At 42.6% G+C, this 25,209-nt stretch overlaps 1 protein-coding gene across 1 annotated transcript in view; it reads right to left on the bottom strand.

The window, feature by feature from the left end:
• KCTD1 (potassium channel tetramerization domain containing 1) overlaps window positions 1-24,932 on the bottom strand; it is a 97,279-nt gene extending 72,347 nt beyond the window's left edge. Inside the window, exon 1 of the mRNA XM_065752609.1 lies at window positions 24,860-24,932. Coding sequence (XP_065608681.1) covers window positions 24,860-24,868 — 9 coding nt within the window. The 5' untranslated portion in view covers window positions 24,869-24,932. The remainder of the gene's footprint in view (window positions 1-24,859) is intronic.
• Between the last annotated feature and the right edge of the window lie 277 nt (window positions 24,933-25,209).

Below are 25,209 nucleotides of genomic sequence, written 5' to 3'. Positions count from 1 at the left end.
GCAGGTGAAAAATACCTTCTCACAGCTGGGGAGCATCAGCATTTTTATTAGCATTTTGTATTAAAAAAAAAAAAATAAATACTTCTACAACTGTTGAGAATGCTTATTATGCAATATGTTTTTGTCCATCCCTATTCTGAATAATCTTGCCTTTTTAAATCTGTGAAAGATTAAGCTGAGCACAATCCAAATTTTCCTTCTTTAACGATCAGGGCTAAAATTCAGTTTCTATTCACCAAACTGAAGATGCCATCAAATAAATAAAGACCATTTAGGCAGCCCTCAGAGAGGACCTTTGTGTATTCATGAAATGAATTATTTAAATACGGGCAGGCATTATTTGATAGTAAGGATTCTACTTATTAGGATCAATAAGTGTTGTGATAATAAGGAAAACTCATAAGTTTTTATTTTGCCTTGGACAAAGGCAGATCACATTTGCTATTTACAGTGTACAGTTTCTCAGTTAGCAATCTTGGCAAAGATTTACCAAGTTATTTGGAATAATTCGCTCCCAGATATGATATTATCACTGTGCCTGCTACAGAACTGTCACCGCAGTTTCCTCAGCTGTTTACCTGTGTGTTGTCACACTCATTTCTGCTGATTTGTGTCACAAGAAAAAAAGTAGGTTTTAAAATTAAAGCTTCAGTGTGGAATGATATGAAGTGTGAAATCCAGACCCATTGCTTTCATTCTGGCTTTAGTGATCACAGAAACCTGCTGTAGGGCAGGAGTAATCTGCCAGAAAATTATTATTGAGCCCTGGTAACTCAGATATATGAGCAGACATGAAAATGTTGCTCTTTATGCCAACTGTAGGTCCTATAAGAACCTTGCATGCCATCTTCCACCTGGCTTGAAAATACGCTGCATTCCACCGTAAAAGAGAGGAAGTCTGTTAATTCCCAGGCAGCTGTGAACAATTTAATCTTTTTCCAGACAGTCCAGCATCCTATTCCAACTGTGGAACTTCTTGGGGGATGGAGAATTTGAAGAGCTGGTGAGAGATAATAGGGCCTTTATTCCAAGATCATTCCTATGAGTTTGGCCTTGAGAGTAACATCTTGATAACAGGGCTGCCAATTCAAGCAGTCTCATGATAGGATTTTTGAAGCTTCCTCTTCCATATGCTGGAACGGAGGCCCTGAAAATTAGTGTTTGGAAGAATAGTTCAAAGCCTCGAATGACTGCTCTGTTAAACCTTGGAAATCAGATGTAGAAGCATAGTTCTGTAATTTCAGAAAGGAGATACAGAACGCTGCTTGTTGGCACTCCTGGGATTTCCCAATCTGCCTGTGAGGGCTGAGCTGATAATTTGCCTTGGGTTTCTTGACAAGTCTCTAAGTTACTGAGCTCTTCTCCTCTCAAGGCTTCCATATTTATATTAAAAAATACAGAAAACTCCACACGCACAAGCCTTCTTGTTCTGTCTTTGGGAATATATTTTGAAGAATCAAAGAATCACAAGGAACTACCATAAGACACTTATGGCCACTGCTCAGAACCAATAACTTTGCTCTGGCTTCTAGAATGTCTCCAAATTAAAAACAACAACAAAAAAAAGTGTTGCATAGGAATTTAAACCAGCTGCACTTTTAAACAGGGCTGTGCTTGATACGGTTTCCATGGGAGTTGCTTGGGTCTTAGCCATTTGAAAACGTGGCTACTTGTGTTAGATAATTAAATTAGAATTAGTGAACATAGCATTCTTTTGAAAACCTGACCTTTGGTCTTTCTGGCACAGTGGTGGAAGACTGAAGGAAAACACACCCTTTCTGGGCTTTACATATTCTGTACCTCCATATTTGCTAGATGCCACATTTAGAACTCTTCTAACAAAAACTCCCACTGTTTCACTGTGTTCTCAGCAATGCCCTTTGGATTATTCTGCCCAGTTCATGAAAAGTCTATCATTTGTTTCAGCCTCAGAGAGAGAACTATTCCTCCCAACCTTTCCTGCTTTGCAAAAATGACATAAAATCTCAACAACAAAAAGTTGAAGAACAGAGAAAATCTCAAACCAGATCACTGGATGCCCTTCTTCTTTTGACTCCTACTCTTCTTCTTTTGAGTTCTATTAGGACTGTCCTTGTGTTCTGGATTAACAGAGGAATCTGGCAACAAAATATGGCCTGGCAAATAGAATGGGAAAAGGAGAACTGAATCTCAGCTGTTTGCAGTCATCTGAGACCTCATGGTCATCTATGCCACACTGTTTGTGCTCACTGCAAAATGTATACGCCTTAGTGGAAAATATTAGTAACCTATACTCAAGAGTTAAAGACCTTCCAGGAGAATAATCTGCTTTATAAAATTGGCTTAGTTTCCTCTTGGGAGAAACTGGAACTTGCCCTTTCTCTGTGTAGTCAGCTGTCATTCAGCTTACTATTTTATTGTTAAAGGACATTCTCAGGAAACAGTAAGGATTCCAAGAATGCTGATGTGCCTCAGTAATATATGTGAGGTCTTCATGTTCTCTTGTTAATACAGATTTGTGAAGACCTTCTAGAAGAAAGAAGGAACTCTAGAAAACCTCCCACATGGATTGCAAACCAGCCCTTTCAGAGGAAAATCAGCTCGGACTCATGACACCCAGTTTGACAGAAAATGACTTGTAAGTGCATAATAGGTGGAAACACAGCTTCACTATGGGCATTCTTCTTGAATAAAGAAAGCCTCACTCAAAACCTATTAAATAAACAAACAGCACCAGAAAGAAAGATCAAACAGATGGCTATTTGATTCAATAGCATCCTCTCTTGATCCTTTTGAACCACTGTCCCAGTTCTATCAGAGAATATCTGACACCATGATTTGAGGGCTACTTTAGGCCAGACAAGGAAGAGAAGGCAGAACAAGGGTGAATGACATGAGAAGGCGGGGGCTAGTGCTGGACCACAACAGAACATGAAATGATTCTGAAAGTGTTCTTCTTCAGGTGGCTCTAAAATTGCTCTTCTTCAGGTTGTGTTTTTACTCCAGCATGCTGCACAAGCCTGATGGCAACTGCGTTGTACAACCCCAAAGCCATCCTGTTGTCAGACTGTGTGCCATTGTCCCAATACTTTGGTGAGGAGAATTTAATAAAAGATGAGGTCTGTCCGCTTGGATTTTTTTCCCATCAGCTCTCCTAGTGGACAGAATGAGTTCCTATAGCACTGATGATGCATAGGTACATATAGATGTATTTGTGAGCTCCGTACAGGTGAAGGCTTCTCAGTAGCATCACTGAATTTGAACTCCAGTGATGTGGCAATGGTGAACAGGTTTCAGTGCCAGAGGACTTCTGACACAGAAGAGGAAGGGGAGTGGAGGCAGATGTGACAGAGCCAGAAGAAGGGTACCACAGAGACAGGCTTCCTCCATCCCACAGCTGGCAAGAGGCAGGAGCTGGCTCTTTCTCTTCCAGCAGTGACAGTCCCTTGGTGAGCAGCAGAAGAAACTCTCATTTCTGAGAACTCTGGTCAAGGTGGTTTTATTCCCATGACAATTGTCTGCCCTGGATACCTCCTGCATTGCTGGAGCTTCTGGTCTGCTCTCCTTAGAACCTCCAGAGGCCTCATCTCAATTCAATCCACTGGTCCCCCAAGCAAAGCCAAAGTAAATTTGCTGTGCCTCCAAATGCTAAACACGATTTCTCTTGGGGCACTGATAAGGACTCGAGTGGTCCAAAATGGCAGACATCTTACAGAGGCCACACAAAAGTCACTGTTGGCAGACAGGGAAGCTCTGCCCCAAAAGCAAGCATGAAGTCATGCTCTAAGGCACACCAGTGGTTCTTGATTTTCCTGTTTTGAAACCCCTGAAGAGGTATAAAACCTACCAGTTTTGCATTGTTCTGTTCAACACAAATCTGGACAAATTCATCTCAGCCCCCTTAAGTTTTTTCTCCTCAGTTTCATCCTCAGCAGTCAGGCACTACACTGGTACAAATTGCTGACAAATATTCTGTGCCTGGCACTCTCCTTTCTGCTGGTGTTCTTCTGTGAGGAGCACTTCTCAGGGAGTATCCCCAGCTGCTCTGTTGTTTTTATGGAGTCATGCAAACAAATGATCATAATGCTGGTATTTGTGAGAAGGACAAGATGATCATCACCTACTGTTCGAAACTCTTCCATTTTCTATGTAACACTGCCAGCTTCCTTGGGAGTTTCTACTTTCTCACCTTGGTATGTGGAAGAAGCAGCCTGCCAGCACTGATCTCCCCAGATACAGGAAGCCTCCATGCTTTCAGCCTCTGTCATAGGAAGTGTTTGAGTACAGCAGAGCCCAGACCTTGCAAGTCTCAAGTATACATAACCACAAGATGTTCCCAAACAAAGCAATGAGGAAAGAAAACAAAAATTATATTATGTTTTAAGCAGAATATTTGGGGGAATTCACTTATCTTCTGTTTTTGAACTTTCAGATTGTGTTTTGTCTGTTTTTAAGACCTATTTTGCCTTTCTCTTCTCTAGCTGCCCTATCCATTCCCCCCTCCATCCCAAACACAAACGCTAAGAAAGATTATTTGAAATCTTAGATTCTCTTCATTACTGGATATAAGCCTGAATGTACTGGGAGGTGAGGTGGGGGAAGAGGCTTGGCAACCCAAGAAAGAATGCAATAAGCCAGTCATTTCCTTCCAAAGCATTAAACTCTACACTCTGGAGTTAGCAGTCTTTATTACAACCTAGCTAAACAAAAAAAGGTTCTCAGAAAAGCGGGGAAGAAAGGTCCCATGTTTCAGAACTGATGCATGGACAAGGTGCCAAATGATTGCATTTCTTCCATTTGCCACAAACTGGTTAGCTTTGAGCTTGAAGAAGCAGGTTTTTAAGTACTGCTTCTGGGCCTGGCATCAGTGCTTCTGTTGCCATAATGAGTCAGACATCATAGGCAAAACACACTAAAGGATGCAGGCCAATACCTAGATAAATACAAATGGGAAAGGAGGGCTAGAAAATACATGCACCTGACAGGCAAGAAGGACTCCAACTCAACAAACATTTTGAAACTATAACCTCAATTTCCTGTGCTTCAGCAAATAAAAACATATAAAAACAAAACTGATGGAAAAAAGCCTCTAGAATCTGTGCAAAGTTAATTTGCCAGAGGCAGATTTTGTTCTGTTAATTGCCATTTGCCATGTACCAAAGCCACAGACCCCAAATGCTCTTGCACATTTCCCATCAGGCAAGCAGACACAATTAAGAACATTTGAGCAGTCATCCTTACAACTGTAAAAAAGATAAATCCTTAAATGAAGGGGAAATTAATCTTTTGAGCCACAGAATCCACAGCCTTCAATATCCCTTCCTCTTGTCACCTCTGAGGGCTGCTGAAGGGCTGTTAGATGAGTGGGAGTAGACAGTTGGCTCTGGGGACAGCTACAAGAAGGACAACACACTGATAGAAAATATATGAAAATTTAGTTCCAACCCCCTGCTATAGGCAGGAACACCTCCCACTAAACCAGGTTGCTCAAAGCTCCATCCAGACTGGCCTTGAACACTTCCAAGGAGGAGGCATCTGCAAGCTCTCTGGGCAACCTGTTCCAGTGTCTCACCACCCGCACCGTAAAGAATTTCTCCCTGATATCTAGTCTAAATCTACCCTTTTCCAGTTTAGAACAATTTTCCCTTGTCCTGTTCCTACTTGCCCTTATAAAAATTCCCTCCCCAGCTTTCCTTTAGGCCCCCTTCAGATACTGGAAGGTCATTACAAGGTCCCTCAGGAGTCCTCCTTCCTCTAGGCTGAAAAGCCCCAGCTCTTTCAGCCTTTCCCTGTAGGAGAGGTGCTCCAGCCCCCTGATCATCTTTGTGGCCCTCCTCTGAACCCACTCCAACAGCTCAATGTCCTTCTTGTCTTGAGGGCTCCAGAATTTGCACCCTCACTAGGCTCTGGTCAGATTAGGGACATTTAACTGACAATTTTCACCTATATCATCTGTCAACTAATTCTCAAATTTGTTCTCATCTGTTTTGTTTTCCCTTTTTAGTTCCTCTTCAGTTTATTTTCCTTTGTCTCTCCAGCACTTCATCAGATGTAACTGTCACAAATAATCTACTGTGTAATGGTCTGCTAAGCAAGTAATACAAAATAGCCAACTACAGACTCCCAGCCAAATTCTCATGGATCTTCCTTTCTCTGCTAGTAGGCTTCTCATACCAGTTCAGGACTGTTCTAAAACTGATGGTTTTATTAATGTGATTTTTTTAATAGGGAGAGTTTTAATTTTATTCTGATCAACAATGGTTCTGATAGACTCATCACCATTATTACAGTTGCATTGCTATGAACATGACCTACACAAGACACGTTTCTTATGAGACCACCACAATTATTCAAAGCCCTGCACAGCTACAATGGATATAGCTTCTTTTTTATTGGGATACATCACTGAGCCCACGTTCTGACTTAAAAATTGGAGTGACCTGTTGCAAACTTTGTGTTATTAAACTACGTGATGTAAAAAATACACCTGTATTAATACAGAAATTAATAACCATGTTTAAAAAAACCTCCAGTACCTCCATTTCCATGGTGTTACACAGCACTAAGGCTATACAAGCCTAAAAGGTGAGGTCACCCCTTCAACAGGAACAAAATAATGAGGTCCAATATCCACAAAGAATTTGTATTCACATGCCATTGTTCTGTAGTCAGTTAACTATTAACATGGATTAACTCATGAGCCTTATGGACATAATGCCAGGGTTTCTCTAAAATGTAGCAATACACGGATAGACTGCAAGGATTTTGAAACAGACTGTATTTTCAAGACTGCATAGGAATGAAGAGCAAGACCTTACAGAACATTAAAAACAATTTTTTTATCAACCATTATGTTATATGCAGTGCCTTGGTATTTGAGTTCATGCCTACCTTGTGTAATCATACATGCACACTGTAAATAGCACGAAATAAGGAGCAGGAATATGATTTAGTTTTGATCATAGGAAGGATCCTGACTTTATTGTGTTGTTGAGGATTTGTGGGCATCAACTGGAATGTGGTGAATTTGCTCAACAAACTAAGAGTGTGACATTAATACAAATCATCCAACACTGAGGTCTTCCACATCTATCATAAAACAGTTTCCTCACTAGTGAGATTAAAGCCAGTGTGGCTATGCTTCTTCCTACTGCTACATTTTCTTCTGCACTTAATGATCTAATCACATTCTCTTTTTTTTTTCTACAGGACCTTTGCGTTATTCAGTTCCCAGGATGAAGGGAACTCATTGAATAGACATCTGTAGTCTGACAGTTTGTCTGTAGATTCACTCAGATCTCAGGATACATCTGTTGCTAGAATCTTTTGATTCTAGCCTTGTTTGTGCTGCAAAGTCCCTATGCTATGATACTAGGCTAGTCACTTGAACCAAACCAACGAGGGTGCCTGAATCACTCACTGTCATTTATGAAAGAGCTAAATGCTCATTCCATACGACTGGAGCAGAATGCTATAAAAATGCTAAATATTCTAGAGAATACACTCAGCAAACGTAAGGCCATTGCTTTGGATGAAGTCAAACTAGACTTGCAAAGGCATCTCTTTCACCTGAACTCTGTTGTGCCAAATATGAATGCTCCAGACCTCCCAAGGATCTAACATGGCACAGGTGGTCATCTCATGCTGCAGACTTAGTGGGTGACCAACATCCACAGAAAGCACAGTAACCTTAGTAGGCCATCTATTAAACCTGCAAAGCCTTCAGACTTTTTAAGTCTCCAAGCCTTACACCTCCTTCACATACATATATATACGAAAGTACCAAGCATCAAAATAGTGTGACCATAAGTTGGCTGAGGATGAGTCCAGATAGAAAGAATGTGATTTAATCAGTGTGCTTACCTTGCACTGGACTTGAGCAAAAGTGGGAGAAACTTGCTTATCTGGCCAAAGCACTAGGCAGATGTGGAAGTGTGTTGTTTCACACTCGGACAAGGCTTGATGATCATAGCAACTGAGTCACAGATTCACAGAATTACAGAGCTGTAGGGGTTGGAAGGGACCTCCAGAGATCATGGAGTCCAACCCCCTGCCACAGCAGCTCCCTAGCCCAGGTTGCACAGGTAGGCGTCCAGGCGGGTCTGGAACGTCTCCAGAGAAGGAGACTCCACCACCTCTCTGTGCAGCTGTGCCACTGCTCCGTCACTGCACTGGGAAGAAGCTCCCACTCACATTTGTGCAGAACTTCCTATACTTCAGTTTGTGGCCATTTACCCTTGTCCTGTCGCCACACACTGCTGAGAGGAGTCCAGCCTTGACCCTTTGCCTTTACTTACATTTGCGAAAAACTGTTTTGAAGGATGAAGTTTAGGAAGAAGAGTAAAATTTCTTCAAAAATCTCTAATGAACACCTTGAGAGCTCACTAAGTATTGCAGCCACTACCATTGAACCAGAGTGATGAGTTAGTTTCACAAAAGCAAGGTCACATATCCCACTAGTTTTATGGTTTTGTTGCTCTCTTTTGCACATGTTTTAATAAAAAACATTAAAAATTAGAAGTTTTGTTACTTACATATATTAATTATAATTACTTATTGTTACTTACACATTAGTTGGAGAACTGCTCCAAAAGTAATGCCTCCTGTTTTATTCTGTTGTCCCACAATGTCAGAGGTGGATGTTGGTGGTAGGACAGTACAGGCTGAATCTTCCTGCCAATATCCTGTTACATTCTGCTGCTGTGTGACAGATGGCAGCAGAGGGACAGTCTGACAAACTGGAGTCTGACACAGAAGTGTGTATGAAGCAATGGAGTGTCCCTGAATTCCAACATACAGAAAAAATGACACCTACTGACGCTCATTGACACTTGCTGAGTGTTTATGGGGACCAAAAGTGGATACCAGCACAGCAAAGCAGTGGGTGGTACATTTCAGCAGTGACAACAGCAACAGTGAGCCATCCCTGCTGGCACGGACTTTTACAAGCTTGGCACAGTAATGATGGTGACTATGTTGAAAAATAGTAGTTGGTAGCTGAGAATTTGCTCAAACAGTGTTATTGTGCCCTTTGTTGTCGTTTCCATGGAAACAAATAGGAGGCATTGCTTTTGGAGCACCATATACATATATGGCCCATTCACTGTGGCCCACACAAGACAAAAAGTTGGACAGCCGTGGGCAGAGTGATGCTGGGGGCAAGTTGGTGACTTCACAACCCAATGTTGTTTCAGTAAAGCCAAAAGAGCAGACACATTTCTATACCAAACTTCATTTAACAACACAACAAGCCTCATTAGATCCCCATCAACATGTGATTCAGTCCCATCTCACCAAGAGTATAAATTTGGCCCCTTGCATTAAAAGTAGACACTCCATCGACTGAGGTGGATTGGTGGATCTGACTTATTCTTACTGCCTGTTAGAAGGGTTGTCTCTTTCAGTAAGAAATTGCACCTCTGTTATTTTGTGGATGATAAATTGTTAATATAGCTTAATTAACTACTGACTAGCCTTATAAAATTTAGAACTAATGTAGCTAGTGCATTTATTAACGACAATTCCAAATCAGTTACATCCGTTGCTTCAAAAACCATCTACCATTAACTTTGCAAAACTACCTCAGAGAAAGTCCTTGAGAAACCTCTGACAGGCAAATGTTGATTTTGGTAGTGGCTAGGCACATAATCCCTTTGACATAAACTGCTGACCAAGTCTTGGAGTAAAACTGGGCCTAGATTCCTCTCTAAAAAGGAGTTCAGAAACTTTGTGGCTCAATGGAAGGACTTCCCCAACTAGGCATGTGTCAGACTCATACAATTAACATGACAATATGTCACCCTCATATTTACTACATGCTATACAATCAGGTGGAGTCAAAGCTCTTCTGAAGAGAGGACTCCATAATCCCATCCAGCCTCAGCCATAGCCTGTTATTTCTGTATCTTTTCTCATCAGTGCTTGGAGGAAAAAAAATAAATAGGCAGGACTATAAAAAGATAGAAAGATTTCAGCAGGTAGTGGCAACAACTATGGAGTTTGTTGTCTGGGTCCTGTACATATCACTTCTACTAGGGACCTGAGCAATTTGGTATTTGGGCAATGTTGCTTTGGGAGCAATTCTTCCCTGCAGTGTGATACAATTTTTTGTGTGGTGTCAAACTTGGTATCATTTTGCGGACTGCTCTGTGGCACTCATCCAACAAGTGTGAGTTGGTGTTGGGCAAAGCTGGCAGGAGGGGCTTGTTCAAGTGTTTGTTTTCTCTCTGTAGACTAACTGCTCTGTTATTAATTAAATCCTTGTCTTAAAAAAAATAAATAAATGTGTGTACTAATATTCTAAACAAAGAATGAATAAATGCACAGTGATTCTCACTGCTGAAACATGGAGACTTCGTTCCTGTTTCTCCTTGGTTCTGTGTGCTTTGAGAGAGCCTTGGGCTGGCAGCCTGGTTTCTCCTCCTGACTCAGCCAGATGCCCCCTGGCTGAATTTGGATAGGCCATTCCATCTTCTGGGCAGCAGTTTCTTTCTCTGCAAAATGCATCCAAAGTTAAACTCCTCATTTGTTAGAGACTTTGAAATCTGCTGATAAAAAGTGGCATTGAAGAGATTGCCATAATTATTACTATTGTTACCTTTCTTTGTGGTTACTCCATTCAAGTGATCATAGTTTTAAATTAAACTTTGGTGTCATCTACTTATTGCAGAAAATGTGTTCTCCTGAGCACAATGGGAACAGGCTGTTCACAGTTTCCAAGGCTGCTTCTTCAGGTAAACCTGTGTCCTCTGGGAGCCTGCTTCACTGATTTTACCCAGAATAGAGCACAAAAACACTTATCTCTGCTTTACTGACTACTCACTCATAAATGAACAGTACCAAGCAGCCCTCTTCTCCTCCATATGTGCCTAGGGAATGCTCACCTGCTCTACTTAAACTTCTGGACAGGCACTGGTTATTGGCTCTTTGCTTTGGGACAGTGATTTCCACTTTCCCAGGACACAGTTATACTTCGTATTTGGCAATCAGTTTTAACCTGATCCAGACTACGGATTGAAGTGATTGATAGGACTTATTAACACCTTCAGTACAACATTTATTTACAAACAAAGCAGATAGCCGAGGAAATGGGGGAACTCCCTGTACACAGACAAATATGGCAAGCTTTGTCCAGTATGTCTAATCCTGTCAGGCTTTGACCATTTCTATGGAAACCCTGAGACACTTGAGGGATACTCTGAACAGTCAGATTGCCATTCTGTGGCTGGCAGACACCAATGTCCATTTCATTAATACTCAGCATATATTTAAAGACATGCACCCACCTATGGGAATTATATGATCTGCCTTTGTGAATGGAAGAGACAGCCATCATCTGGCTTTTCTCTTTTCTCCCCTCACCTTCTGACATACACATAGCAGTAGGTAATATTCTAGAAGTCTCTGTGAAAGGGTTGGTCAGAAGTTCATCACATATTGCATGCTTCTTACTTTCTAGCAGCCCCTGTAAAGCCATCTTGGTGCTCTCCCAAGTTTGTCACTCTGCATCTAACATTATCAATCCCGTTAGAGAAAACCTCAGATCAAATACTAGGCATTCAAATGCAGTTTCCTAGAAAATACTCTGGATGATCCAGAACAGAAGCATCCACTGGGGATGCTGACTAAAAAGGACAAAATATGACTCCAATTACTGTTTATTTAAACCACAGAAAAATGTCACTGTTTTGTAATATCACTCTGAAGTCACCAGTATTTTACCTCTACTGTCACTCGAATATGAGGGAGAAACATAGGAATTTAATCCTTTTTATTTGTAGATCAAGTTTGGCAGAGGGCTGTGTATAGTTATTCCTTATCACACAGACTAAAGTGTGTAAAGTATGCGTGAGCAAAATTTATTTTCCTTTCTCCACTGTCATTTGTGTGACAATAAACTTCAGTTTCTCTTCTAAATTATTTCCTTCTCTATAATTTCCCTGGGTGACTCTTGGACCCTGACGTGCTCCTAGCTGCAAAACTATCAAGAGTATTCTGAACTCCAGTTATCCACAAGAAACATGTAGTCCTCACATCCCACAGATACTGTATGTGCTATAAGATGAAAGGAGCTTACTCTGCATAAGTCATGTCCTGTTCATTTCCTTGAACTAGAATTTCTTCTCATTCAAGTGTCTCTTCTTTTTTGCCCACTCCAGAAATGAAAAAATTTCCAATAGCCACATACTGAACTGAATGGTAATTGTGCAGCAGAATTTGATCACTACAGGAGTAAGGGAAGGGAAATACATAACAGTGAAAAAAACCTTTGGATCACAAAATGTAATTATTTTGGTAGATAAATGGTATGAAAGGGTCCAGCACAGAACTCCTTAAAAATGCATCACAGCTTTGCTGTAGAGCACTAAATAGCAATGTGAGGCATACCAGCAACATGTGGGATGATCAGCACTTCATGGATGGATTTCAGTTTTGCACTGGGAACAGAAAAAAAAAAAAAGGGAAAGAAGAAAAAAAAAAAAAAAGGAGGGGACGTGGGAATAGATTGTGCTTTCACATGCTAAACTTGGGCATCCTGTCCTAGATTTAAAACATCATCACAAGATTTTCTTTCGTTATAAATACCCGATAGCCTAGAATGCTTTTCACAGTTTTCGCTAGAAATTCATTAAGTGTCTGCTATAGATGTATTGCTCTTGAGCATCACGGGTTGGATTTTCCAAAAATACATGTTTCAGAAAGAACACTCAAGTGAACAAAATCTCAGCTGCAGTGCTGGTGCTGCTAGACACAGCTTTTCCCAGGTTTGTTTCGGGAGATCCTTATCTCCAGAGCAGGAGGTGAGTGTCACCTCCAGGAGCCCTGTGTGCTGTCTGCTGCACCCCGCTGCTGTAGCACTGCCTTTAGCAGCCACACACCGCATGTGACACATGAAATAAAGCTTTAAGACATTTCTCATAACCTGATGGCGTATGTGGAGAACTCAGAATATTCCTTCTCACATTTGTCACTTCCTGTGTTGTCAAAGAAGCAAAATGAATTTCATCTTCCTCCTAACAGAGCTGTATTTGGGTTCCCAAGTTCTCAGTCCTGTCTTGCCCTGAGTGCCCAAAGGAACAGAGATTTTTGATTTTATTACGTCCAAACACCCCTCTTTATTGTTCAGATAATTGAACAAAATATTAAAGACTACCCTTAGGGTCTATCTGGGGGTACTCTGCTTCCTAACATCACTGACCTTTCACTTCTCATTCTGGTGATATTTGTTTTCTGTTTTAAATCATATAATGCTAGAACCACCAAGGCTAGAGAAGACCTGCAAGATCATCCAGTCCAACCATCCAACTATCACCAATAGTTCTCTCTAAACCATGTCCCTCAACACAATGTCTAAACATTACTTAAATACCTCCAGGTTTGGTGACTTCACCACCTTTGCATCTTACCTCATGGCTGCTTGATCTTTCATAACAATAACATCTTTCTCATCTTGTGAGAAAACCAGAGAGTTGTCAAAACTCCCTCTAATATTTATGTTAAATGGTTCTGCTTAACCCATGGCTTCACTGAGAGACTTCAAGGACTGTTTAGGAAATTAAGAGAGATGTGCTTTTCCTTAAGTGGTTCTGCCACATCTAGCATTAAGCTCATCTGCAGGTTTTACAACTCACTACTTCTTATTTCACCCTTTCTTCTTTTTCATTAGGCTGAGATGATCTCAGTTTTAAATGAAAAAGATTGAAATATTCCATTTATTTGGTACAGCAAAGTAGTTCATTTCTAAGGGAAAGTTGCATGATTTTCTTAACAGCTCTCAGCCTTGATCAATGTCATCTGCTCTGGGAGGTTTGTTCCTTTAGCATGTCAGTCCTGCAGCTTCTCTTGTGATACCCAACGTTTGATAGGCCTTTATCTTTAGTAATCAAATAAAACGTGAAGAGTGAATATATTTCCAACCAGTGAAGGCCATTAGGAGGACATAATGTAGGCCCTGTGATACACTTGTCATTTTCTAACAGCCTCTTTGATCTAGCAAATCCACCAATTCCCTTTCACGTATTTCTTATTTGTTTCTTGAAATACGTTTGCTTTTGAAATTTCCTCTCAGTCCTCCTGTTTCCCATCTTTCATTCTTCCTTGCCAGTTTACGTTCCTTTCTGTTGGGTTAGCCAGGGCTAGATTTCCTTTTCCTGAAGGTTACCTGTTTGGTTCATCATACTGTGTTTGTTTTTTCTTGCCTTCCTGCTTCCTTTTTGGTTTCAGGGTATGCATACCTTCTGTGATGCAATTATGGTATGCTTAAGTAGTTCCATGCAGACGCTGAGGATTGTAATGTCTTCACTTCTGACTACTCTCCTCTTCTGTACTTCTTTCCAACCCTCTCCTCCTCCCAAATCCAAGAAATGTAAAGGATTATATTTTAACTGAAATACAATTTAAGTGTTGGCTGCCTGGTAGATTTTGTTCTCCACCCCGGAAGGCTTTGTATGATGCTTTGGGTTTCTTGTTCTGTGCTGGGGTGGGAGATGTTTGCATTAGCTTCTTTGTTTAAGGCTGGCACATGCTTCTACACTTCCATATACTGCATGAAACAGAGTTGTGACACAAACAAGTGGCAAATGCATTTCAAATACAAGTTCTGCCAAGGCACTGCGAGGGGGAAATGACAAATTAAGATTGGTCAGGCTGTTTTATGCTGGAGCATGCTTCAATAAGTTCAAGAGCACTGGTAGGGTTTTGGAAAAAAGCTGGATGTGTTATCAGGATGGCATTCTCCAGGAAGGGAGGAGTTGCTTTGTTTTCTTTTTGCACTGTAATCCTGTCTCACTATGTTTGTTGAACAAGAAACTGGGAAAACTGCAAGAAAAATTCTGGTTTAAAACCAGCAGACACACATGCTTTGTTTTAACAACTCCTCACCATGGTGGGACAAACTGCTTTAATCAGTTTCAATCAGCTCTGGAACCTAAAGGAAAAAAAGAAAGGCATTTAAACAAAAATGCCAAGAGCACTGAGAAGGGGCAAAATGAGAAAATGAGAAGGATGGGAGGGAAAGAACTGTCAACTAGCCTTTCTCACACTGAAAGCAGGAGTACTATTCATGCGGGAAGAGAAAAAGAGGAAAAATGATGAAAGGGCCAGGACAAGGCTCTGAATATGACCAAAGAGTTTGCATATGGAGGCTGGACATAAATGAAACCAGATCACTGGGCTGCAAAGCTGCAACCAGTTTCACACGGGTCCAGTGGGGGAGCTCGGAGTGTTTCCCAATCTGGCTACCTGCTCCAGCCACATCCCAGCTTGGCTCCAGGCAAGAACCCATTGCCCTCTGCTGCATAGCATCCAGGCAGGAGGTGAGGCACCCTTCAAGCCACATACCCATTTTGGAGGTGATGGGTACCACTGTGTAGTGAAGGTCAGCTCAAAAAGAATATCTATTACTTCCCCACAGTGGTGTGGGGTTTACTTGGATGTAGGTAGCTGAAGTCCGGCAGTGAGGCGACATTACATTCACTAGATCTTGGTTTTAAAAGGAGATTCTTAAAAGAAAAGAGTAGCACCAATGTATATTTAGGGCACAGAAAATTAAAAAAAAAAAAAAGAAATGTATTTTCAAACTGACCCTTAGCAGCCTGTTTAAAAGAGCTTGAAACTATCTGAACTGCACAAGGAAAAAAAAATAAAATAAAATGGAAAGAAAAACATGCCCAGGAGGGCTGAAAAATCACTTCAGTAATAGATGACTTTTAACTTTACATCAGAAAATGCTTGGCAGGCATAATTTTAAAGTGTTAGGGAAATGTGTGTGATAACTGCTCGGGTGAAAGAGCAAATGTAGTCCACAGTGAGATTTATCAAATGTTCATATAAGCAGTCAGAATCTGGCAGGGCCAGCTGCCGGAGAGGAGTAAAGAGGATCACAGCTCTGAACTTTGAAAATCTAATGAAGCCCAGTGATTTCTCACAGGAAATTTTTCTTTGAGCATGTTCATGTGTTGTGGGAATGCTAGCGAGCAGAAGGCTCTGACAAAATGCCAGCTATAAGGCATAAGGGAAACAAAACCCTCCAAGCCCTACCAAAGGCCAAACCACCCTTTTCCTCTTTTAAAGCTGCAAACAAAATCCCTGAGCCCTGTTGCATTATCCTTAATTACACAAACAGGCCTATTAACATAGCCAGGGTTATCAGGAGGGTCTTGTAGGATTGGTTCCTTCCCGAGGAGACCTGAGAAGTACTGAACAACCCTGGGCCTGCATGGGAATATGAGCAGAGGCTTCAGCCAGCCAGCAGCAGAAGGTAGTGCTGCCTGGGGTATTCATGGGAGCAGAACCTGGCTATCTGCTCACAAAAGGAGAGGTGGACATCAAGGTAAAGAGGGAGGTATGTAGATAGGAGGATAACGACTAGAGGAAAAAAATACAGCTTAAATTTAACTTTCTCTGATTTTGCACCATAAATATCTGAGCAGCTTGCTTTTGCTGTTCTGATGGAGTAGCATCTTATCATGGAGGTGTATCCTCTTAAGCACCTTCTGTGGCAAAATACATTTTTTAAAAAGTGGATTTAATAGCTCAGATACCTCCAAGATCATCCCCAGTACTCCTGCCATGATCGTTTTGCAGCAAGCTGACATTTGGGAATGTTTGCTTGTAAGGTTCCTTGAAGCATGGGTTGTAATTGCAGGGTACACCTTGGATCCCATGCACCAGAAATGATGGGACACCGATGACACAGAAAGCCACGTTAGTCCCAGACCTGACATGAGCTTTTGGAGAGCACTAGGTGTGCTAGAAATACATAACAGCCAAGCCTAGTTGCAAATAAATGTACCTTAGTCTTCAAACTATAAACATGAAGTACAAGTGGGACAGTGGGGTACCCAGCACCTCCAAGAACTGGGCCATGTCTTGCATGTAAGAGGCTGAAATTTGATTCTGTTTTTCACTATTAGCAGAACCGCGCTGGCTTTCCAAGTCCCCAAGGACGCATGAATGCCATGTGTCTGTTTGGCCCAAATAGTTTGTAACTCATACTTTCCATATGAAGTTCACCATAAAATAACAAAGAAAAATGACTTAATTGAATTTGTTTGGAACCCAATATCAGAGCAGTGTAACAAATAGAAAACAGTCAGGCATCGTGCAATCAGACAGTTAGGGAGAAGTTAAAAATTTCAACACACATGCAACTCCATTGTGGAAAAACAATCAAAACTACTACATGTAATATGGTTGTGCTTCTATAATAATTTCCATCCAGGCGTAGAGAAACACTTAACATATTTTACTTGAGAAGTCCCAGCGCCATTTCCTAGGACTAAAAGGGAAACTGCAGATCTCTACAGCTGAGTGATTAGCCCAGGTTCATAGAGCAGGAGAGGTGGAAGCAAGACTTGGGACTCCTAGTGATGTACCTTAGCCACAAAACCATCCTTCAGTCTCCTTTGTGCTGATGACTTTGGAACTCACTTTAAAAGATCCAGTGAGATGCAATGATGGGAGTGCTAGATAGCTATGTTAGACAGCCAGAGGCAACAAAAATGATTAGAGACATGCGGGGGTATTTCTAAACAAAAAGATTAAGACCAGAACCATTTCATTTAGAAAGGAAAACAGTAAAAGATGAGAGAATTGAGGTATATAAAGTAGTGAATGGTGTGAAGGAGAAATCAGATGCCCTTCATAAAAAAAAAAAGGGCACCTAATTGAACTTAAAATGGCATTAGCTTATAAATGGATAAGGATATCACTTTCCAGCTTATCTCTAAGCAACCCACGGAACTCTCAGTTGCAGTATATTGATGCAAATTGTTCAATAAGATTAAGAAAAAAAATAACAATTATAGCTAGCAATAAATACAGAAGGTTTTTGAACTAAAGAAACTACTTCTTCAAAGCTCCATTTTTCCTCTGAAAGAACCATCTCTTCTCCTGAGAATGAACTAACTCTTTGTATTCCCCAACTGAGTGTCACCTGCCTGAGTGCAGAAAATCTGGCACATGCTGCAGCTGATTTCTCATATGTCCTCAAAACAGCCTACACACTTTTCAGGAATCTTGTTCATCAGAACAGCCTTTGACACTCAGTCTTCCTAACAGTCAAAACCATATTCCCAACTAGCCTCCAGGAATCCCAAAACTGTCCTTGTACACAAAGGCCAACACAAGAAGAAGCTTAGGGTCAGGAAGGTTGTGGTGCCTGGTTCTTTTCCGCTCAGCTCACACGTGCAGCCACTTCCAAACTCTACTGCACTGTTCTCTCTCTCCCTTTCTCCAGAGGTGACATCACTCATAAGGCCCCCTACAACACAGATCATAAAGCCCATCTAACCCTCTACCTGCCACTCCATTTAGAATGAATTAGGCTGCTGTATATAAATGGTCTCAAATCTGTCTACTAGTAGCAAGCTATGAAGGTCTGTGTTCAGCTTATCTGAGTGATCTCTAGCATTTCTCGTTAGTGTTTAGAGAACTGTTTGGTTTAATGAGTACATAATGGGTTACAGAAATGATAATGACCTGAATTACTCAGCAAGGGTCCTGACAATGAATGGATGGACTACTGATCTCACTTAGGAAGATGTTTTAACTAAGCCTCTAAGTTGAGTCCTTGCCTTATTTGAAAAGAAGCACACCTCCGAGAGACAGGCAATGTCTCTTTAGTCAGAGACTCTGCTTCACCCCTTCCCCTCTGTCTGGCAACATGGCTCTCCTATCTTCATCTCTCTATCATGCTGCTGGGCCTGTGTTTCCTTTGTAAGACACAAGATGCACAGCTCCTCTTCCATCTAATCCTACCTCCAAGTTCAGATCACACAAGGAAAAAGTGCTGCTTTTATTTCATAAGAATACTTTGCCTTAACATTGAGCAATTGAACACTTTGGTTTCCAACAGCTGTTCATGTGTTCTCAGTGTTTGTCTCTTCTCTCTTCCTTCTGCTCCTCTGGCAACACTGATAGCAGGAGCTAATATTATTAATTACTTGTTGAATACCGGCAGTGATCTGCTACAGAGGGAGAGGAAGTCCTTCCCCAGCAGGATCTGTAAGCTGGGTATACAGGTAAACCAGTGTGTAGAAAGTTTGTAGTGTGATCAGATGATGAGGATGATGTTTCTAAGCCCTTGTAAGAAGGTGAGAAGAGAAAAAGGCTCTCTGTGTATGTTTCTTTATTAAGTCCTCCTTTCCCTGTTATTGAGTAAGATGAAAATAAGTTATAGAAACACAGAACATCCAGAGTTGGAAAGGACCCACAAGGAACGTGGAGTCCAGGTCCTGGGGGACTGAATGAAGTGAGAAAGTGAATTCATAATAATAATGTGAATGTCAGTAAGTAAATCAGAGGAGAACAAGAAGCATTAACAATTTAACTTGGAAAAAAAAAGAACTACAGAAAGAGAAATAATTTTGCAGCTGGAACAGAGAAGATAGATCTACTTACAGGGCAAATAAAAAACTCCTTTCATGGACAAACATGCAAAATTTTCACTGATCAGAACAGCAGACATTGGCTGAGGACATTTTTTCCTGTGAAAAAATCAGATTTTTTTTTTCATTTCTCTGTCACATCATCTTTTTCAAATTTCTACTTAATTGAAGTTCAAAATAAATTGTGGTTGTTAGTTGTGAGAAATATCTGGCTTCAGTTTTGTAAAAGAATCCCATCACATCTTCTTTTAAACAGAATTGCTTTTTTAGAAGGGAAATGTATTTTTACTTGAGAAAAGTCAAACTTTTTTCCACTGACAGAATTGTTGATGAAAAAAGGCTGAGTCAGCCGTAGACTATTGGGACAGTGCAGGTAAGATCACCAAGGTAAAGAGATGGCATTCTTTGTACGTATTTTCCAAGTAGCTCAGGCTTTAAACACGTGCTCAGAGCAGAGCATCACTCAATTCAAAGATATCTCACTTCCAACAACATATTCCAGACATCGTATCAGGAAGCATTCTTGGAAACAATTGCTTTGTTTATGTTCACATTTATCATCACTTTGCCTGAGCAGATTTTTCTCTCTGGGATTTACAACTTGTGTACATTTATAGAGAACAGTCATATCTCTTTCCAAACTACTCTCTGCTAAGATGGACATTCAAGTTCTTTTTAATCTCCTTTCACTCCATTCCATGGTCATCCTTTTAGCTCTGCTTCCAGCCCAAGTTCATTGTTCTGCAAGACAGATGCTGTGTGTTGTGCATTCTGCTCTAGATTAAATTTCACCTGTGCCTTACACTGAAGTATTAATATTTCTGCTGGAATGACTCACCTGAGACAACTTCCCATAATTTCTGGTTGAGCCAAGTACCAATGGGGTTTCACAGTTCTAAACTAAAGGCTATGACAGATGAAGCCTAGCACATTGTATTGCATCAGCGGGAGATGCTTTGGTCCCCATACCAGGTATGTGTTTGACAGAGGGCATCATAGTCACACAGAGATGGGACAGGAAGGCATATGCCTGAGATTATGTACTACCAGTCATAGTCCCATGTGCTAGCTACCCTGTCAGTCATCCTGAATTATTACCTTGAAAACAAAGGAAATCCCAGAGATGCTTACACTGGTCCCAAAGTCTGGAGCAGAACTGAGCCACCAGGGCTGAGAGTGAATAACCACAGCCATTCAAGTCTCACCTTAGAATCACAAGTGGAAAGCCTGGGTGAGAGAGAAATCCTTCCCTTCTGTGGACAGCCTTCCTGTGCAGTGCTACTATCTTTTTTTTTTTTTTTTTCTTCCCTCAAAGGTCTGTTTCTTATGTATGAGTGCATTGAGCAAGGAAAGCCAGGTGAGTAAAAGCCACTACATAATTTGCCAGGATGAGCTGTCCTCTGCCCAGACAAGCACTTAAAAGGTTTCTATCCCTCACCCATACACCACAGACACTCATAAACCACCTGCAAAGCCACGTTTGTGCTAACCTGCCAACCACAGCAAGCTGGGAGCTTCCCTTGCCAGTGGGGCAGCCAGCCATATGATCAGCTATCAGGAGAAGGTTGTGGGGTGAGCAGTTCATTTCACAAACATGGGCTTAACACAGCTGAGCATGTATCAGTATCCACTTTGGTTCAGTTGGGCATGGGATGTTGTTTGATTTCTGGATCAAAAACATGATTAAAATTCACAGCAGACAACTCAAGATTATTAAAACTACAACACACATCATCAATTTGGAATGCACTCATGGCTTTCATGTACATTTAAAAAAATGCTGAAGGTATTATCAGCTAGGAAGATAGTAGTTACTGCCTCCCCCCACCCATAAACATTCTCTAAGTGTATAAATATATGCAACATAATTTACCGGAGAAGTGGGGAAAGAAGAGATAGCTCTACCTTCACACAAGTAAGATGTAAATGAAGGTCTGTGTTTCAGACTATTTGATTTCAATCAGAAAAAAAAATAAAAAAGGATTTGTACTCTGTGGAAACTAGGACACTGAAATCTGTATTTTAACACAGTAAGGCAAATTAATTCTTTGTGAAACAACACAGAAGTCGATGGAACTATACCAGAGATGATTTTTTTTACCCAGACTGTAAGAAGAAAACATAAGTGCAATGTGGACCAACAGAAGAGATTCCATTTAAAGTAGGAGTTATGTTTCTGTCATAAAAAAAAACAACAAACAACTAACTAACTACATTTATTTCCTGGAAGGATATCCAACTTGGCTCCACTGCAGTAGTGTAGAAGGGTCCAAAATAAGTAACAGCAGGCATCTCCACTAAAATTTGCTTCTGATCATTATTTTTCCTCTGGTACCAGCTAAGAGTTGAACACGTCCTGCAAGTGAGGCACAGGAGCTTACTGCACAGAATGTAAAAAGGGGGCAAAAGCTCTGGGATTTAAAACTCAGCTCAGCTTGTGAATCGGTGGATGTTCTTAAACAAATCACACATGCTCCGCATAGCGTTTCCAACTGTTTTTAACTTCCTAAATATATAGGCTCAAATTCAGGAGTGAGGGGGCGGAACTATTCTTAATTTCACCTAAGCTCAGTGCCTCGCTGCCTCACACATCACGGTGGGCATCTCATCCTCACTGTGGGAGTATTTGCAACAGTGGGTGACTACAGGCTCCCTGAAGCATTGGCACCTTCCAAAACTCAGCTGATGACTAGTTACACAAAAGCAAGACTGCTGCATTGTCGTAGTGGTAGCAGTTTGTGCATACCAGCACGTGTTAATAAATGAGCAGTAACATGCCACCATCACAATCTGTGCATCTGTGTCTGCTTTATGGTAGCCTGAAAATGTTTCTCAAGTAGGTGGGATAGACAAAGCAGAAATATCTTTCCTTCCCAGATGGGCTCATGTGAAATTCTGTGTGACTGTGAATGGCAAATACGATATTTTGTTAACTGCAAGAGACCCCACTTTGAATAATGCCCTCGCATTTGTTATAATCAGTGAACATTTCCTTTCACATCACATTTTTCTCCATACATAAACTTAGCTTAATCCAATAAAGAGCCTGTGTACACAGGTCTTCTTTGCATCATGCAGGGGAAAGGGTGGCTTTTTGATCTCTGATAGCCACTCAATTTTTCATTTCTGCATGAGTAAGATGTACGAGTGGAAGCCTTCCTCATGTGAAATCATTTGTTCTCAGGTTGTTCTCAGCCTCAAACTGAAGGCTTCAGTCGGAGACATCTGGTAAGTAGCGCTTCTCAGAGAGCAGCAACAAAAGCTGCACTAGACTAGGAAATTGCTCATTACAGAAACAATACCAAAAATCAACTAGGGAACTACGCTGATGTGACAGATGAAATTGTAGCGGAAAGAACAAAAAAGGAATGGAGAGAAAACACAGTTTTAAAGTTTTGCAATAATCTGTCTTCCGAAAAGCAGATGTACACCAGACATTCCCCCTAAATTCTGGCGTCTCATTCGGTCACGTTTCAAATTGATTTTTAAATTGGAGGCAGCTTCTAAGGGACGGAGCAACACCTAAGGTCTGAATTTGACTGAAATCTGGAAGAATTCCGCTGAAATCAATGGTTACAACAGTGCAAATCCGCAAGAGATCTAAATCTGTCCTAGCTGATTCCAGATCTATCTTTTATTTGCTATATGGCTCCAGGCAAGGCAGTGACCTTCTTTTTATTTCTCAGTTTCTCCATCCGTAAAATGGTGATAATGCCGCTTGTAATACACGAAGGCTGGGGGGACTGGTTAGTTCTCTCACACGTTCTGGATGTGGAAATTGCGTGGGATCAGCCACTTTTAGTCACCTCCACCACCTTTACCGACTATTCTTAATACTCATATTTGCACTCGCATGTATATTTCGCTTTCAGAACTCACTAATTGTATACTGAAGTCCTTATTCGAGCGTTACCGATTAATTCCATCACAGCATTCATACGGGAAAACCACAGGTAAAATTCCGACCTCGGCCCGAACAGCAACAAACTGCAAAGGTACTTCAGAGACAACTCGTGCAACACAGAGCGTCATTCGCTCCGCTGACATTCGTTTGTCGGAGCTCAGAGGGCCCGGACAGCCACAGCACCCACACAACGGACACCTCCCATCTGCCGAGCGCTCTCTTTCGCATCCATAGCCCCGCGGAGCCGGGATTGAGCCCCAACGCCGGAGCAGCCCGGCTCCTGACAGCGGTGAGAGGGACCTCTAGCGTGTGCTCCTACAGCTGCGTGCCGCTCTCGGGGCTCGCTCGCACATCCGAACCACCGCAGTCATTTTGAATACGCGAGGGGAACTTTCGCCGAGTGCCTCCCAACTACTTCGCGAGCATCCTCGCACGGGCGCGGCTTAACCCAATCGGGATCGATTAAAGTTCCACTTTCTGACGGCTCGGTTGAGCGAGGCACCAACTTCCTCTGCGCACCCCGAGTCCTCCCCGCGCGCACCCCAGGCCCCCGAGGAGACAGAAAGTCGCGTTTCGGGGATGCGCTAGGAACCAACATGAGGCATCCGGCTGGCATCCCGCCGCCGTCCCCCGCACACCGGGCGATGCTCGCGGTGCAGCGGGATGCCGCGTCCCTTCCCCGCAGGCCGGGCTGCCCCAGCCGCTGGGAAGCGTTTCGCCCATTTTATTTATTTATTTATTCTATTTTTTTTTTCGTTTGCCCGAACAATCCCAGCACGCTCGGTGCCCGCGGGGCATTCTCGAATAAACTTGTATCTCGTTGATTGAAAACAGGCGGCGAACGGCTTTCTTTTTTGAATTTATTTTTTTTTGCGGGGGGGTTTAAGAGCATGCCCCTGCTCTCTCCCTTCCCGGACACCGGGGGATCGGAGACGGACGATCGGGGACCTCAGTCCCCTCCGTCCTCGCTGCCGCCGTTCGCCCGCAGCTCCGCCGCCTCCCCCCGGGGCCGCGGAGGGGGAAGGGCCCCGGGGCCGAGCTTCGCTCGCTGCCCCGGCAACAAAAGGCCCCGCGGGGCTTTCCGGAGGGGATGCATCGCGGAGGGACGGCGGAGCGGGGGTGGGGTGAGGTGCGGCGTGCGTGTATCGGGGAGAAGGTGCCTCCGGCTCCCGCACACACACACACACACACACACACACACAATGGCGGCCCCCTCCTGCAGCCCGCCGGAGAACAATGCCCGCCGCGCACCCCCCGCGCGAAAACATCAAAATTTAAATGAAATAATTCCCCCCTTCCATCCCCACCTCCTCGCAGAGGCGGTGGGGAAAGGAGGAGCCCCCCCCCCCCCCGTCTCTCCCGCCGCCACGAGGCCCCCTCCCTCCTTCCCTCTCTCCCTCCTTCCCCGCCCCCCCGCGGCACTGCGCTGCGCGGGGGCGCGAGTTGCGCGGGGGAGCGCGGCGGGCGAGGCGGCCGCGCCGCGTCCCCGCGCGGGGTGCGAGCGCCCGGCACATGCGTGGAAGCGAGCGGCGCCCGAGTCCCTCCGCACCCTCCGCTGCAAACAACAACAATCCCGAGCAGCCCTTACCTGGAACATCGGAGCCGCGAAAGTGTCCCTCTTTTTTTTTTTTTTTTTTTTTTCCTTCCTTTTTTTTTTCTTTTTCTTTTTCTTTTTTTTTTTTTTTTCTCTCTCCCCTTCCCTCCCCCCCCCCCCCAACTCACACTTCCGATATTTCTCTCTCCCGGCAGCGGTCTGCTCTCCTCGCTACACCAGAGAGAAATGCAATAGCTTGGCTAAGGTAGACAGAGCAAAATACAGAGAATAGTTGCTCCAGGGCTTTGAAACCCCTCAAGGCAAGGATCAGGATACAATTAGCTCATGTCTCTACCTCCAGTCTGAATCAATCTCCGAAATAAAAGTTAAATTAAATTAACTGA

This window comes from Cyrtonyx montezumae, unplaced genomic scaffold, assembly GCF_038088225.1.
Source record: "Cyrtonyx montezumae isolate F1298 unplaced genomic scaffold, pur_monq_1.0 scaffold_8, whole genome shotgun sequence".
Classification (NCBI taxonomy): domain Eukaryota; kingdom Metazoa; phylum Chordata; class Aves; order Galliformes; family Odontophoridae; genus Cyrtonyx; species Cyrtonyx montezumae.
Note: the sequence above shows the minus strand (reverse complement) of the source record. Positions and strands in the feature narration are given on the sequence as shown.